Source organism: Pseudorasbora parva, chromosome 9 (assembly GCF_024679245.1).
Source record: "Pseudorasbora parva isolate DD20220531a chromosome 9, ASM2467924v1, whole genome shotgun sequence".
In the NCBI taxonomy this organism is placed as follows: domain Eukaryota; kingdom Metazoa; phylum Chordata; class Actinopteri; order Cypriniformes; family Gobionidae; genus Pseudorasbora; species Pseudorasbora parva.
Window position 1 is genome coordinate 44,870,641 of NC_090180.1, and position 17,709 is coordinate 44,888,349.

At 36.5% G+C, this 17,709-nt stretch overlaps 1 protein-coding gene across 3 annotated transcripts; it reads right to left on the reverse strand.

Annotated features, from left to right (window-relative positions):
* Positions 1–886: 886 nt before the first annotated feature.
* ralbp1 (ralA binding protein 1) lies at positions 887–16,074 on the reverse strand. Of its 3 annotated transcripts, XM_067452805.1 has the most exons (10): positions 15,993–16,074; positions 13,134–13,468; positions 10,943–11,377; positions 10,112–10,461; positions 7,119–7,280; positions 4,724–4,855; positions 3,607–3,717; positions 3,109–3,230; positions 2,794–2,914; positions 887–1,750 (listed from the first exon to the last, which is right to left on the reverse strand). In XM_067452805.1, the coding sequence occupies exons 2-10, from the start codon at positions 13,378–13,380 to the stop codon at positions 1,439–1,441; spliced, it is 1,992 nt and encodes a 663-aa protein (XP_067308906.1). In that variant the 5' UTR covers positions 13,381–13,468; positions 15,993–16,074; the 3' UTR covers positions 887–1,438. The 3 variants fall into 3 exon arrangements, with proteins under 3 accessions (XP_067308906.1, XP_067308907.1, XP_067308908.1); XM_067452806.1 differs by lacking the exons at positions 13,134–13,468; positions 15,993–16,074 and adding an exon at positions 11,728–11,873; XM_067452807.1 differs by lacking the exons at positions 13,134–13,468; positions 15,993–16,074 and adding an exon at positions 11,576–11,708.
* Positions 16,075–17,709: the final 1,635 nt, after the last annotated feature.

Genomic DNA, 17,709 nt, shown 5'->3' on the forward strand with positions numbered 1-17,709 from the left:
CTTAATTATGAGCTAAACTCAATAAATAAAGTGAAGCATTTGTTAATAATAACAAATAAGATACGTCTGCATGCTAAGCCTGGTGTGTAAAAAAGATGATTGCTGTTTTTGCACTGAATGTCATGTGAATACGGAAGATACGGATGTTGGAGGCCGATGTTTGGAGCCGTCACACAGGCTGCGATTACATTTGCTGCATCAGAACATCCTATTATGCTCAATATTTCATGGCTTATTTTCTTGAAATGCTTAGGTAAATAATAAAGAACAGTTGTCCAGAGGTTGCATTTCAACCCAAAAATATTTTTGCATGAACAAAATGCAAACTAAAGATTTTTTGCATTATTTTATTGGCTATTCAGAACAATTTGCCCCTAAATCACAAATTATTAAATAATCTTACATTTAAATCATCACAAAGTTAGTACAACAAACAATGCTGTGATGTATACTTTGTAATGTAAAAAAATATATATATTTTTTCCTTCAAATTTCAGTAATGAGATTGATTTTTTATTTGCATTAATGATAATTATGCGTAAATGTGCTTAATTGTCATGCAAATAATTTTGTAATGCACAAAAATATTAATAGTCCTACATTTTCTTCATGCAAAATATAATTAGTGCTGTCAAATCCCAAAATAAAAGTGTGTGTTTACATAATATGTGTGTGAACGGTCGGTGTATAATTATTATGTATTTATATATATATATATATATATAAATATATATATATACACACACACACTTATTCATGTACATATTTACAAAATATTTGCATGTATATACTGTATATATATAAATCTTTTTTAAAATCTTAAATATATACATGCATGAGTGTGTATTTATATATACAGAATAATTATACACAGTACAAGCACATATATTATGTAAACACAAACTTTTATTTTGGATGCAATTAATCAATATGACAGGACTAAATTTCATATTTTTCTCTTCGGATTATGGGGTGCAACGTGACCTGGACAGATGATATTTATTAATTTGGAAACATTGGATTTTTAAACAAAACCCCTGAATACTCTTAACTGTTTGGAGAAAAAACTGAAGAGAATTACCCTGTCTATTTAGGCACGGGTCAAAGGGCAGATCTAATAAATCCGAGCACTCGCAAAGATCAGATTGTGCTGCTGCAACTTTGCATACAAACTTAAACGCGTCAAAAGAATCCAATTTCAGTCCATTGTGATAATGATCATTAAGAAACGTTTCCCAGACTCGCCTCGCTTTTGATCTAATGACCTTGGTTTCGCAGACTGAGCCTGATCACGTCTCGCCTCTGTTCTCTGCTGTCCAGTTTTCTCACAGTGTAATGAACATCTCACTTCACCTTGCTGACCCCTGACCCAAGATGTCACAGTCATGTGATAAGCAAACACAAGCACAGCTGAAGTGTTTTAAGATGGTCAGATGGTTTACAGGTTGGCCTCCCTCTTGTCTTTGCTGGGCGATGGCTTCATAGCATCTTTTCCAGGCTTCCCGTTGGTTGAGGCGGCAGCTGCAGTGGCAGTAGATTCAATGGCGACTGCTGCGGCACGTTTGATTGGCTCATCCCCTCTGGATCGTTCCTCTGGGCTGGGCTGGGGGGGCGGGGCCTGTTCGACAGTGGGCGGGGCTGTGAGCTCCTGCTGTAGCTTGTGACTCTGAAGGAGGCGGAGCTGAACACGAAGTTCCAATATGGCCTCCTGCTCCTCATGGATGGCCTGATTCAGATGAGTGTTTTTATTCTGGAGAGAAAATCAAAAACATAAAGCTTTCATTATCAGACTGATTCAAGGGCAGTTTAGACATAACACTAAATATATTTAACTTAGAATTATAGTTTAACTGTAGCCATGTTTGTGACAAGTGAAATGGTTTCTCAAACAAGAAAATCTTGATTTCCTCCATGGGGAATAGATTGGATCGTTGTTGTTTGCTAATTTCTGCGATCTCATATGAGAGTGATTATTGTCCCACCCTCGCTCTGATGCAATGAGTTAATGTTTCGGATTTAAAGATTAAAAGGGCACATGAATGAAAAATAATTGAAAACATATAAACTTAATTTAAAAAGGGTTATCATTATAGTAAACTAAAATAATAAAAGAAAAAAAATTCAGCAAGTTTCCAGGGCAGCTTTTTTCAAACCATCGGTCAAAATAAATTAAAAATGTATATACTTTTTAACCTAAATATTGCTCATCTTGTACTGGTCATTGACGTGCCACAGATCGCTCAATCACGTCTGAAAGGTCACGCTAGAGGTCGGAGGAAATACCGCCTTAAGCGAACGTGCAAAGAGTAATACAAACGCCCTTGATTTTGTTATTTCATTAAACTTCAAAATCTTCCGACATCGTTGTTTAACCTATTTTTGCTAAAGGATGTTTGTATTAGTCTTCGCACTTCTTCCTCTTTGTAAACACGGGGACAGCACTTCTGCTTACGTCTAGCGTGACCTTTCCAACCTGATTGTGCAATCCGTGGTGGCACGTCAACAAGCAGCGCAAGAGGAGCAACTTAGTTTAAAAAGTATATACATTTTCCTTTTATTTTGACGATACTAGTCTAACTCAAACTTTCAGGGGAAATATTTTTAAACAAAGACTAAAAAAAAAGAAGTTGTTTAAAAGCTTAGTGCTGGTGACACTGAAGTCATGTGACCATAGTGTAGTTAATTTATAGCCTACGTTTAGCTTTTTACTTCTGCCGACTGTATTTACACTTCGAAATTTATCAAAGTTGCATCAATTCAATTTGACACAAATCTTGTGTCCCTTCTCCTCACCTCTAGTTCTTCGTTCTGTTTCTGCAGGTCTTCTAGAATCATCTGCAGTTCCTCTTCATCTTCACTCTCGCTCTCGCTATCTGATGAATACTCCTCTGTTTCACTGCGGCCCTGCTGACGGCTGTGTGTGTGTCATTTGAAGCAAAAAATGGAAGATAGAGAGTAAAGATGACCCTTGCATGTTTCAGATCTGCTGTACAGCAGCCATAACTATAAAACCATACTGTTGCTTCCAACAGAAATCACACAAATACAATCAAGCATAATCATAATTAGCCACAAATGTGATCATTTTCCCTGTGCGGGAACTCTCACCTTTGTATATCTGCGATCTCGGCACGCAGTCGTTCAATTTCTTCTTTCTCTGTGGCGATTTGCCGTCGCAGCACCTGCTCCAGCGATATCAGTTCCTCCTGCTCTGTTAGGATCTCATTCTCCTGCAGGGAGCGGCAGAGATCAACAATCACAACAAATCAAACATCACAGAAATAATCTTCGACTGCATCCTAATTCACATAACATACTTTGCTGGTGATTGTAAAATGAATGCTTTTGAGTATCCAGCAGAACCATAGAGTAGAAGTTGGACATGCTGCTTTTTGTCATATGTTGCTTGCACACAGACATCTGTACATTTTCTGTTACTTACTGTATGATCATGTTACAAACGGCTGTATAATATGCAAAGTACAATGCAGCCATTTCTTGCTTATCATTAACCAGCTGATTTGTTTATCTGTCAGAGAGCTGTTTGAGTGTCGAACCAGCGCCTAAAAGATGAAGCAGAAGTAGCGTCTGAGCAGGTGGTCTCACCTGAGCCAGGAGAAGATTAATGACCTCCTCCTCATTCTCAGACATCTCTTCCTTTGATACGTCCTCTTTAGAAAGGCTGGCGATTTCCTGTGCGATTTTAGTCTCGCACTCCTGCGAATCCAGAAGGACAGAGAAGAAAAAAAAGACATATCAGGACAGTTCTGGAAGTGCAGCATTATAAATAAGGTGGCGTAAATTTTATAGTTGCAAATGTTTATGTTTTTAGTGGCCAGTTTCTTACAGAAGCGGACTAGCCTACAATAAAGTTTGCTTTGATTTGCGATCTGTTCATTCATATACACTATTGATTAAAAAAAATACTTTAGAATGGTAGTGTAGTATAGTGCATTACGTTCATGTCTCGCTGTCTTTTTTTAACATTATTTTTATTACTGCTTTTTCAACAAAATGTATTAAAGGCTTTTAGGGGGAAATAAAATAGATAAAACAACAGAGCAAGGGCTATATATTTGGTTTTTGAAGTACGCAAAAGTTTACTTATAGACAATAATTGATTATTATTTACATTACATTACAGTGCATTTCTCCAAATAAGTTATTTTAACTTTCTCTGCCATTGACGGAATTTTCCAGATTTACGTTATACGGTAGGAAAGGCTATTACGCATCTTCTGAAAGAGCAGAGAGTCTCTGGATCAAAATGCAGGTGAGGAAGAGGCAGAAACAAGCAATAAAAGCATTGCTTATGCATGTTGTAGTCTTTGAAAAATAAAACAATAAAACAATAAAAATCACATGATATTCTAAATGGTTTGTTCAAAATGTTGCTCTTTGTATGAATCACATATATTTAAGTGTTGATAAAAAATGTAATGCATGAAGCTTCAATACTTTTTTTTCTTGCTCTGTTCTTTCTTTTAACATATTGCATGTTAAAATATTCATACGTTAATATGGTAACAAATTGTGGTGACAAGGATTTTTTTTTTAAATGCTGGCAAGGAAAGTTAAGTGCTAAAATAAAAATCAGTTATTCCATATTGTATATTTCCTTAACAATATCTACCCAATCTCTCTCTCTTGCTATCTGTGTTTTGGGTGTATAACTTTAATAACTCTTTTTATCTCAATAATGTGTCGTCTCTTGGCCTCTTGCCTGTCTCTTGGCCTCACGGAGTTTGCGTTTCAGCGCAGTGACGATCCGCTGCACCTCCCAGAGTCTCTCCTCCTTGGACAGATCCTTCACACCGGCCTGCAGATCTTTGTGCAGACGGTTCAAGAGGAACTCCTGCAGAAAGACACGTGAAGACCCGTAAGAACAAACATAAAATCATGTGATGCACTGAAATTAATTCTTTACTGAAACACTAAAACACAAAATTAATTAAATGAATTTGATTACCAAAAATAAAGTTAATTAAATAATCAAATTACAAACATTTAAAATGTACATAAGACTAGAAATGACTAAAAGACTCAAATGGAGCTGATGTTTCTACTCCAATTTGTAGTTGAAATCGAAACGGTTGCCGTTATAAAAACAGATTTATTCAAACAGACATTAAAAATACATAAACACAGGCCATCAGAGAGGTGCCAATAAAGGGCCAAATTTACTAACAGCTTGTGTCAGCGGCCACGCAAACCCTCTTTTGGCATTAAAAAACCTTCTGAAAAGGAGCAGGCAGTTATTTTGTAGGAGTTTCCCTTTCAGATGCAAAAATCACGCTAATTTACCCCCTTTAGTAAATCTGGCCGTAAATGTCACTGTTTCTGCTGAAGGTGCATCACTAAAAATCCCAAATTAGATTTCTTTAAAATCTTGTTTTTCTAAAAACAAAAAAAAATGTTTTAGAGCAAATAAGTTTTTTTTTCCTGTTTCGCCTTCCTTCTGAAAAAAACACATCAGTTATCTCTCTACTAGATTTTCATAATCTCAATGTCTCAAAATTTGTGTTCGGCAATCTGCAATCAAGTTAGAGATCTCAATATAACAATACCTATATCAAATTCTCTTAAGACCAAATGATCGGAGTTAACTTGTGTATTTTATAGCCCTGTTTACACCTAATATTATGATCTGTTTTGGTCATTCGTATCTCAAGTGACCGAGGCTAAATACAGGTGTAAACGGGGGCTAAATTGTTTTGAGTTTATCCATTTTTGACCACTTCCAGAGGTAGTCGAAAAAACATTTGACTGGATTGTTTTCGTAAACTTTCATGTGGTCGAATGTGTTCTAACAGCCATAAAAGACTGTCTACTCTCCCCCTACTGACCTAATGCGTGGACATTATGGGAAGCGTGCTAGCCAGACAGGAATTAAACTTTGTCGTCTGGAGACTCAAGTTTGGTTTTAAAATGTACCAAGCACAATGTTCTCTCTCCATTCCTGATTTCTAACACACACTCACAGCATTCAGCAGGTCTAATGGCTGTTAGAGAAGAAGCGAAAGCTGATGCTTTCCATATGTTTTTGCATCGTCTCCAGGTCGCATTCATATGTAAATAGCAGAAGCTTATTTCATCTATTAGATTGAAAGATCTGAAAAAAGATACATTTACCCACCCATAGACCCTCCCCTGGAAGAAATCAGGACAGAAGTGGTTGAATGTGGATGAAAGAGATGGATTAAAACACCAGGTGTAAACGGGTATGTGTTTCCCTTGTCAACTTTGGAATATGATCCGATCAACCCGAAGGCATCATAATACCAGGTGTAAACAGGCCCTAAAGTCTAACTCTATTGAAACCATGTCTTTTCTTATTCCTCCTACAGAATTTTTGGAGAAACATCTGGGATAAATTTGATACCTCTAAAAAAGATAACTTATTACCCATTAAGTTTCCATAACTATGAAAGACCAACATCTGAGCAATAAAATGTAGTTTTTTTTGTTAGTTTTTGATGTCATGTGACTATAGATTCACACACTGAAGCGTCACATCAGAGCTGTTTACACCGCTCCAACTGTTTTTGTTTCCAGTCTCTCTACTCTCACAGAGTTTGGATTCATCTCCTGTTTTGAATATCACATGCATTTCCTTGTTCTCAGGACACATTTGCCTTTGACACATTCAAACCATTCATTTTATGTAAAGCATAAAACAAAACTTCTTCCATGATACAGAAGTTTCCAGATGGAAGATACAATGTGAATCCAGTAAATTGCTTTTAGTACTAAATGTCTTTCTGTATAAATAAAAAGAACACATACTACCATGTTTCTTATTACAGAATTTCATCTCTTTCTTTTTTGGGGTGAACTGTGACCTGTTGACAGGCTTTGTGAGATTCACATGCTTGAAGGCATTTTTCAACTACAACGTACAGAGCAAAATAACCAAACTACCGCTACTGTCAATTGTTTGGTTATCTATACCTACTTCCAGGAAATATAATCCTCTCTGTTTAGAAGAAGAAATAAATGTATCTGGTTTGAAACAACTTGATGGCAAGTTAAAGATAGTGAACTTACCCATTTAAGACTTCTGATGGGAAAGTTATATAAATCTAAATCAGTCAGAAGTATAAAGTCCTGTGACGCACCTGTCTGCGGATCTCCTCTTTAATGCTCTTCTGGGTCTCGGGTAGGGTCGGCATGGTGGCCATATTGGACCAGCGCAGTGGATGGACGACCGGCTTCAGAACCACATCTCCAAACAGCTCACGGACATGTGTGAAAAACACATACAGCACACGGTTCCCGATCTGGAAACCAGAGAGAGCAAAAGATTGATTTTGTGTCAAAGCAATATGCATAAACATTAAAGTTTTATGGGAGTTAAATGTATGATGTTATTGTCCAGTAATGTTCCACCTCTGCATCATTTGCAGTCGTCTCTCAAATAAAACTGACCCCAAACAAAGACCTCATTAGCAGTATGAGGGCACCTCCATCCTACATGTGTCCTGTGAGACTCTAAAGTAGGACAACCTTCAGTCTGAGAGTAGAAACACACCCAAATCTCTCTGCTGTAACAGTGAGGGTACATCATGATTTTACTATTCTAGACTTCCCATCAGAGAATCTTTACTATGCAGTCTATTTCCATAAAGGGTACAAAAGTAACTTTTTGCCAAACCTGTATATAATGTGTTGAAAAAAGAACTTGTATTGCACATGACATTTAATCTGAGAAGAAACAAATGTTGTGTTTAAAATAATAATATTAATATTTATTAAAATAACTCTTTCTATTTTTTGAAAATGTATATAAAACTCTAATAAAAATGGTGAATTTCATTTAAAACCTTATTGAAACAAAAAAAATATTGAACACATATATAATTTTGTGAAATATATAAAGTCAGCTACAAATTCTTCCCTCTCAGGGTGTATATATATATACATACACATACATACACACACACACACACACACACACACACACACACACACACACACACACACACACACACACACACACACACACACATACATACATACATACATACATACATACATACATACATACATACATATTTATTATTTATTTTTTTATGTCTAGGCAAATGTATTAAAATTATATTAAAAAACTATTATTTAGCATGAATAAAATGATAAAGACGACGAAAATGAACGAAAGAGACTTTAATTTAATACATTGCCAGATGGACATGCCACTGCAATTGTAGTACAATCCATATCACATCTAGAAATAGCCTAGAAATCTAGACGCACCCTAGCGACAGCAAATCTAATCTGCCGCGAGTGTCGTCTAGCAACTCTCAATACAGTTCTGAGCTGTAAAAACCAAACTGGTCAGGCCAATCACATCGTGTATAGAGTCAGTGGGCGGGGCTTAACATAATGTCGGCGGCCGAGTTGCGCTTGCGTGCTTCTAGTAAACACAGAAGCTGGAGAACGGCGGTCTTTCGAATCAGCTTTGACCGCGACTCTGGAAGACTTGGAGTTAAGCTTTTCTCTGAGAAAAGAACAAAGAACGGCACTGAAGTCATTCTTAAAGGGTCATGAAACCCCCCTGCTGCAGCGGTGTTTTTTCACACCTTCGATTTGAAAAAGCTTGTTAAAAGGGGAGTGGTCGACTGTGAAAAGGTGGGATGGTATTGTGTGGAAAGAGGGAATGTTTGCATAAATTGGGGAGTGTCTGTCAGTAGGTGCTGAGCGGTTCTGAGACATGTTCTTGGTTCACGTTGACATTGTTTACCACAGAGAGATTAAATGAGGGATGAGTACAGCGAATGAGAGAGCTATATGTGGCGTGCAGCAGAGATCGCAAATCATTCAGCTCTTCAAAGTTCAAACCAGCATAATTCAGTGAGAAATGAAAATAAATGTTATTCTGCATGACGAAATATTTTGCAAACGTGATAAAACTATATTTGTCCAAATATGCACGCTGTTTGGCAAGATGAACAACGCGCCGACGTGATAAGAGAACGTGAACCACCCAACATGCGATGTGATAGAGATGTGTAATTCTAGATCGGTGTAAAAGCGAAGAGGTTTGAGGCTAGTCTCGACCGCGCATTGCCGTGACGATCCGCGCTGTCTATCACTCGGCAGCTAAATCTATATTTGTCCAAATATGCATCACACTGTTTCACTAAGAGCCCGAACACATGCGGTTTAGTGCATGGCTGTGACGACAAATAAAACGGAGAGGACGTGGCTTTTGTTCATTAGCCTACAGATTACAGATTGGTTATTTTGCACTCCTGACATAGATAGTCAACGCTTGCAGGTTCGGCGTGCGATTCCTCAGGTGAATTTTACTTTACCGAGCCTTTGTAGCAAAGGCTTCCACAGACGGCGCCGGTTACAGCTCGCTCGGCGCCCTTTACATTATTTCGTATCAGCACAACGCCTAGCTTTCCTCCGTGACTTTTCCGCACGCTGCTTCCAAAACTTCCCCACCATATCTCTACAATAATGATGGAAGACGAGCCTGACAGAAGTGACTGTCTCATGCATATTAACTAAATTATCTTGTATGCATACTACAGCGCAGGGATTGGACTGAATGAGCTTCATGTCATGAATATATATCGAGAATTGCTCAGAGCGGTCAACGTCAGCATGTGCCCAGCTGCCCATACTTGGGTCGAAAAGGCCGTGCCGACGTCAGCATTTGTGACGTTGCTCCGACTAAACTTTTCAAACCGGAAGACAGAAATCGCTCTGAAAAATGCAAAAATAACTATTTTCACATATGCATACCATTAATGAGTACCCTTAGTGTTTTCAATGATGTGCAGCCTATACATATCTGTTTACATCTCAAAAAAAGTGTTTTGGGGTTTCATGACCCTTTAAAAAGGGAAGATGTGTTCGGAGTTTTGCCGACCGGATACGGTGAAAGTTTAATCTGTCTACTAGCTCCGTTTCACATTGCTCCGGTTGTTTGTAGCGCTATCCAATTGCGTGCTGAGTGAGTTTGAAAGACAACCGTTTATCCACCCCTCGGATTGAGCTGTCAATGGTGAGTTTCCAGACCAAACATCTTGATGTGGGTCTAGCTTGTCATGCTAATCTAGAACTGTAGATCTAGAACATCACCTGTAAATTATAAGCTCACCTGTACGGTAGGATTGAGTACAATAGAGATGTTCTGGATGTTCATCTTAGTGTCGATTTCACGGGCGATGACATGGTCCATGTGAGTGATGAGCCAGGCCAGGATGAGTCTGCTTCCTGTGGGCACCTCCCCCAGGAGCCTCTGAAACTCCTGCAGTTTCTCTGCCTCGCTGGGCCGCCCGCAGGCCTCCTCGAAGCGCGGGGACAGTTCTTTACCCAGCAGGTTATCGGGCAGCTCTCGCAGGTACTGCTTCAACAGGCTGGCCACCGTGTGTGGATCATACTCCTCCAGACACGGACACTCCTCACGATCGTACGCTGCTTTCAGCTCGTCAACCTTAGACTTCATACCTAGAGAAACAACAGCAGAGCGAGGACAAGAGTCAAAAGCTGCAAGGTACATTTGATTTTGACTTTTTATGCCTTTGAAAAGAGCAGATAAAAGAAAAGCTGCTGAGGCACATGTATTCATATCCAACTATCCTGGCTTTTTTAAGCTTTATAATGGGAGTGAATGGAACCACAGATTTTGAAGCCCAAAAAAAAAAAACTATAAAATTAATCCATACGGATCCAGGGGGTTAATAACGCCCTACTGAAGCATTTTTGTAAGAAAATATCCAACTTTATAACTTTATAAACTATAATCACTGGCTTCCGGTAACGTATATGAGTAGTGCTCCAGCAGACGATTGCATTTTGCTGAAAGTAGAAAGTCATATACAGCTAGGATGGCTATTATGGGACAATTTTCATTTTCGGGTGAACTAACACTTGTTGATAACAACATATAAAAAATTGCATTTCAAAGGAAGTAGAAACAGGGTCATACCGGAGACACGATAGATGCCTTCACATTTCATGCCATAGCTCTCGATGTAGTCCACACACTCTCTGAAGACGGCAGGGAGCTGTATCCCATCATACAGCGCCGTTCTCCTCACCGCTTCCGCTAAAGGCGCTCCGAATATCGGCCGCAATGTCGCCGGCGTGTCCACGATGACTGGTTCAGGCTCTGTGCTTGGCTTTTTCTTCTTTTTCTTCTCTTTCCACTGTTTCACGACATCCGCTGCCGTCAGATCTTTAGACTTCTTGTCCTTGGCCTTCTCCTCTTTAGGTCCCTTCTCCTTCACTTTGAAATCCTTTTCTTTCTTCTTGGAGAAACTGGGCTTCTTGAAGACATGGATGCCCTTGGAGCGCTTCATTTTAGACGGGCTCTCTGCCTCATCGGCAGAGCTGTCCTCCTGGAAAGCGGCGTATCCCTCAGCTAGAGAAGATAAAAAGAAGAGATAAAGAGACTAAATGGAGAGGAGAGGAGAGGAGAGGAGAGGAGAGGAGAGGAGAGGAGAGGAGAGGAGAGGAGAGGAGAGGAGAGGAGAGGAGAGGAGAGGAGAGGAGAGGAGAGGAGAGGAGAGGAGAGGAGAGGAGAGGAGAGGAGAGGAGAGGAGAGGAGAGATCTTTCTACCTGATGCTAAACAGAAAACGACCTATTAACTGCTGTGCAAAATTTACTGTCCCACCGCCTGTCTCTCTCAAGGTTAGGTGAGACTGGAGTGAGCAGAACGAAACAAGACAGAGAGAAAGGCACAGAAAACTGATCTAAAGAGGTCAGCTTACAATTTAGCAATATCCCCCAGTGCCAGTTCTTTTTTTAGTGATCCATTACATCGTCCTGACGCCGACTTCACCCTGAGCACAACAGTATCGGCTGCACACTAACACAGTCCTGACCCCATCAGCCAGTGCTCGTGACGCCCCTCCTCAGCCACTGTAACACACCTACAGGGTGTGTCCTTACAGATCCATCATTTCCTGCTTGTGCGCAATAGGCTGCTATAAGTCGGCTAAATATAGCGGCAGGAAAATAAAGAATTCACTCTGAAGCTGCACAGAAACTGGAACATTTGCACATCGAGGGCAGAAGTCCATACTACGAACTAGAGCTGGGTTACTTACCTACAAAACATTTTTTCACAATATTTTATATATACAGTACCATTCAAAAGTTTGGGGTTGGTAAGATTTTGTCATGTTTTTTTTTTAATGAAGCCTATTTTTCTCACCAAGGCTGCAATTATTTGATCACAATTACAGTAAAAAAAGTAATTTTGTGAAATATTAATATTTTTAATTTTAAAATGTCATTTATTCCTGTGATCAAAGCTCAATTTTCAGTGTTTTTAGTGTCACATGATCCTTCAGAAATCATTCTAATATGCTCGTTTGCATATTATGCTCAACAAATATCAATAATGAAAACAGTTGTGCTGCTTAATATTTTTATGAACATCGCTATTTATTTTATTCTTTGATAATTCAACAAAAGAGAGCCTTTATACAAATGGGTCATTTTTTAAATATCTATTTAATGCATTCTTGCTGAATAAAAGCATTAATTTCTTTAAAAAAATAAAATAAATCTTACAGACTCCAAACTTTTGAACCATAGTGTAGGTCAATCAGAGGAACCATAATTTACAAATAACCAAATTAAGACAAGCAAGAAATCAATTTCCGCTTTTGCATTTACAGTATATTCATATTCGTGCACATACGGTTTTTAAAATGAGAAATCTGCTAATTATACATGTGTGCGTGTGTGTATGTATTTATATATACATAATAATTATACACAGTACACGCACATATATTATGTCAACACAAACTTTTATTTTGGATGTGATTAATTGTTCCACATCACTAGTGCTAATTAACAGCAACATTGTGATTGTGATGAATAACTGAAACTTGATTTGACCAAAAGTATCTACCAGCATGTTTGCTACTGAAATTCAAAATCATAGATGAAAGACAAGAAATGATTGTGGCACAATCAAATTACTTGAAAATAAAATATTAAAATCAAGTGGAGCTGTAAGATGTTGTTAAATGTTTTGCATTAAAAGTGTGCCTGTGCTTTCTCAATCCCCTTTCTTTCTATGCAATAACATTCAAGTTTTTATTTAGATGTGTGCGACAGTATAAGGCATTGTTGAGTGTAAATATGGGTGTGTTTGTCTTACTGCGCTTCTCCTTCTTCTTAAACTTGTTCTTCTTCTTGTTGTGCTCCTTCTCGTCATCGGACACCGCGTCGGGCGGCTCATGGTGGTGTCCGTCGTGAGGGGGTGAGGGGTCGCCCGTACGGTACAGACCTGGGAACTTAGTAGGGCTGATCTCTTCGGAGCTCGGGGTACGAGCCACGCCCCCAGGATGCTCCGCCCTCCTCTGCTCCACAGGGCTGCTACTGGGTGGCAAGAAGCACTCCGTCATCTCTGCGCTGCCCTGCTATTGGCTCCTCGCAGCACAATGCCCTGGGATTGGCTGTTCGCTCTGATGACGCATCACCTCTCCATGTCACCTTAAAGGGGTAAACATAGACAAGTTGTTTCAGAATCTCATACTTTAAATACACTTTCAAGACAGTATTTTCTTATGACACTCTTGCTGATGAATCTGAAATGTGAGAACTTTCTGAGCAGTGAGTTTTCTTACATCAGATGAACAGGTGACATTCAAATGACCAGGAAGTCTCTCAAAACCCATTCAGTAAGCTGTGTGAATTTATGTGTGACTACATTTATTAACATAAGTTTTTAACACTGATACCACTGCCCTCTAGAGGCCATAATGCTTTTTGTGTCTTTATTGCTATAAAAGGACATCTATAAGGGTTTGTGTGTCAAAAAGACACTTTTGTCAAAACAATATAAATAAAGTCCTTGATCATTTATTGAATTATTACAATTATGATTCAAGAGCTCACCCAACAACAGCACAAAAACAGAAATTAGACAGTATCATATTGTGAGGTTATAGTACAAACTAATAGCACTTGTATACTATCTTTCATCTATAAATGATTATGTTATTTGATTAAGTACATTATTAACTGTAAACCCATATTTTGTAGCCCTTAATCCAAAACAGTCCATAAATACTAACATAAGCTAAACATGTTTCTAATAGACACAAAATATTAAGCTACAAGTTTAGATCTCACTAAAACAGAAAAAGGGGTGGGAAACAGATGCAGAGCAAGTTATTACATACCAATATAAAAATTACAAAAACAAAGGTATTTTTTTCTTTAGAAAAACATGCATTTACGATTTATCTCAATCTAAATAACCTATTTAAATAGGGTCACTTTTGAGTTTATGCTGACTTTAAAGAGTTCGATCACTCACAAAAGTCTCTAAATCATGACAACATACATTTATAACATTCATGTATATGAATAATATATGTTAGTAGTTGACAAATAGCATAGACATTTATCTGTATAAGATAACTTTTTTTCTTTTTTGTTCATTTAAACTCCCGCTGTGTAACAAATGGTAAGAATATTAAGATAATTAAAAGTGCATTTAAAATGATCATACTTTCACGTCATTAAATAGAATGCAATACAATAAATACGTAACAATCAGACTTCTTATTGATCAGTTTTATTACACCACACTGCTAAACCCATACCGGTCAAAAATTTGGAAACATTAGTATTTTTGCAAGAAGTCTCTTCTGCTCAACAAGGCTGCATTTATTTGATCAAAAAATACAATAAAACAGTAATATTGTGAAAAATTATTACAATTAAAAATGTTATATTTTAATATACATTCAAATGTAATTTATTCCCGTGATTAAAGCTGAATTCTCAGCATCATTACTCCAGTCTTCAGTGTCACATGATCCTCCAGAAATTAATCTAATATTATGATTTGATGCTCAGTGATTATCAATGTTGGAAAATGTTTTGCTGCCTAATATTTTTTGGCTAATATTGTAACCTGTGTAACTTTTTACAGGATTTATTGATGAATAAAAAAATAAAAAGAACTGTATTCATTAAAAACCTGTTAACTTAATTTAAATATTTACTATTACTTACTTCAACACATCCATGCAGAATAAATGTATTAATGTCTTTCAAAAAAAAAAAAAAAAAAAGATTTGTGTATCTAGTTACAAAATATTTCTTATTTAAATAGAATCAGTTTTTTCACTTTTTTTATTAATCAATGAATTGAATCCAGAGGGGAAAAAAATAAAAATAAAATAAAAATTAAGCAACACAACTGTTTCCCACATTGATAATAAATCAAATCATCATACGAGAATGATTTCTGAAGGATCATGTGACACTGAAGACTGGAGTAATGATGCTGAAAACTCAGCTTTGATCACAGGAATAAATTACATTTTAGGTAAATTAAAATAGAAAACCATTATTTAAAATTGTAATATATATATATATATATATATATATATATATATATATATATATATATATATATATATATATATATATATATATATATATAATGTAAAATGTATGTAAAATGTAATTATATATCTTGGATATGGCAGGGGCAGGGCCCTGCCCCATCCAAAAAAAAAAAAAAAAAAAACGTAAGAAATCGCATTTCATTCAAAACAGATGTAGCCTACAATTAACACAGTTTTAACTCAGATAACCATATTGAGTTAAAGGCATTTCGACAGATTATAAAGAAAAGATTTCCCCAACTAAATAACAGAATAAATCTCTCCTGACAGCAGCTGTTTCATTGATTAGGACACAAGTGAGACTATAAGATAAACTATTTTAAAAAACAATGAATGAACCGCACTTAAAACATGCTTTTCCACCGAGAAAACGTTTAATAACAACAAAGATAATAACTAAATATTTAAAAGTACAAAAAGGAAGATTCATAGCTTAGCATGTTTGCTAACGAACCTCGGATTTTATGGACAAAGTCAACATTTAAAATGATTACAAGATAAACACGCTGTATAATCGAGAAAATAAGCCACAACGCTGATTAAATATTACAGGATAAGTATAAATACATTTTAAAAATAATCCGTGCACAAACCTGCTATGATCAATGTAACAGCTGCACTTCCTGTAGCTTGTTTACGTCCCGTCTGACACGCGCGCATGCGCAGTGGCAACATACTTGAATTATGGGAGCTGTAGTTTGAGTTCTTTCTGCACTAAACTAAATTGGTTTTAACTTATTTAGTTTTAATCTATTGTTTTGATAAATTTTAGGCATTTTTTGTCATTTATATTACACAGTATGTTTTTTTTAAACGATTTTGTTCGAAATTTTGTTTTCCCACATTATTTTCTATGTAGAAAATGTTCTATTTTATTTTCTATAACGTCAATAGGCCAGCAGGCGGAGCTGTTGAGCAACAGACCTACAGAGCAGCGTTACAGATCGATGAATGCTATGTCAGTTCATTCATATGCTGTGTGGCGGAAAAACTGTCCCCTAGTAACAGAAAAAGAGACCTTACTGGTTGTTCTTCCCATTGTTAGGTCATTGAAGGGATTGCCATGAAATCACATCAGTGATTCAGGCATTATCCATTTGTTTATGGTTGTGAGAATCATTATCTAAGATGCTAGATAAGAGTTTGCACATATTTTATGGCATCCATCATAAAACTGCTGTAAAACATGCTTAACTGTGTGAGTGAGTCAATGGTTACAGTGAAAACTGGTAGAGGTGTTATTTAATATAACTGAGATAATAATAGTTGTTATTTTATATGTAGCAACACATAATGTAAAAACTTCACATAATTAGTATGTGTATTATGTAAAGTATTACATTATTTTTGTAATAAATATTTCATAATGTAAAATGAAATCAAATCTTGAGCTGATAACAATTTTTAGGTGATGAGAAAAGTATTTATTATAAACTCACCAATAATAATATTAATAATAATAATAATAATAATAATAATAATAATAATAATAATAATTGCACAAATATTTCAATCTGTTATATTTTATAGGTATTTTACAACTGGATTTATATTTTTAAAAATGTAATGTAAAGGCATACTAATATTTCTTATGTTATAAAAGATATTACAATTATGACAATATGTGAGTTTATAATTTTATACATTTCTCATAATGTATAAATCGGTATTACATTGTGAGCTCAAGATGTTATTAAGTTTTGAGAAAATTATAAACATTTTTTTACAATAATAATGTAATACTTTTTGCACTTTGTGCAGTTATTACATTATGAGTTCATAAATTACATTATGAGCTACATTCATATTTAAAAATAGTTTTTATTTTTCAATTTTTATTTCAGTTAAAGTTTCAGTAATTTTTGTTTTGATTTCATCAATATTTAAGTGACATTAAGTGTTTTTTATATGTATATAGTTTTTATTTTTAAGTTTCAGTTTTTGTTATTTTAGTACATCCAGTTAAACTTCATTTAAATGTGAAATAGTTTTTGCACCTTGACCTTTAAACCTCCTTCCATCTTGATAAAACCCACATGACAATAAAACACATCTGGCAGTGATGTTTGGTGTGTTTCGTTTGGCCAGACAATGCTTTCAAAACTTAATGACAGCTCTGGTGGGAGATGAGGACTCTGTGTATTATACCAAATACCTGGAACCAAACACCAAATACACTCTTTCTTTATTATGATGTCACAGCCAGAGCATTATTTCTGCAGACTTTGAATGCTGTTTGAATTGGAAACACACACACACACACACACACACACACACACACACACACACACACACACACACACACACACA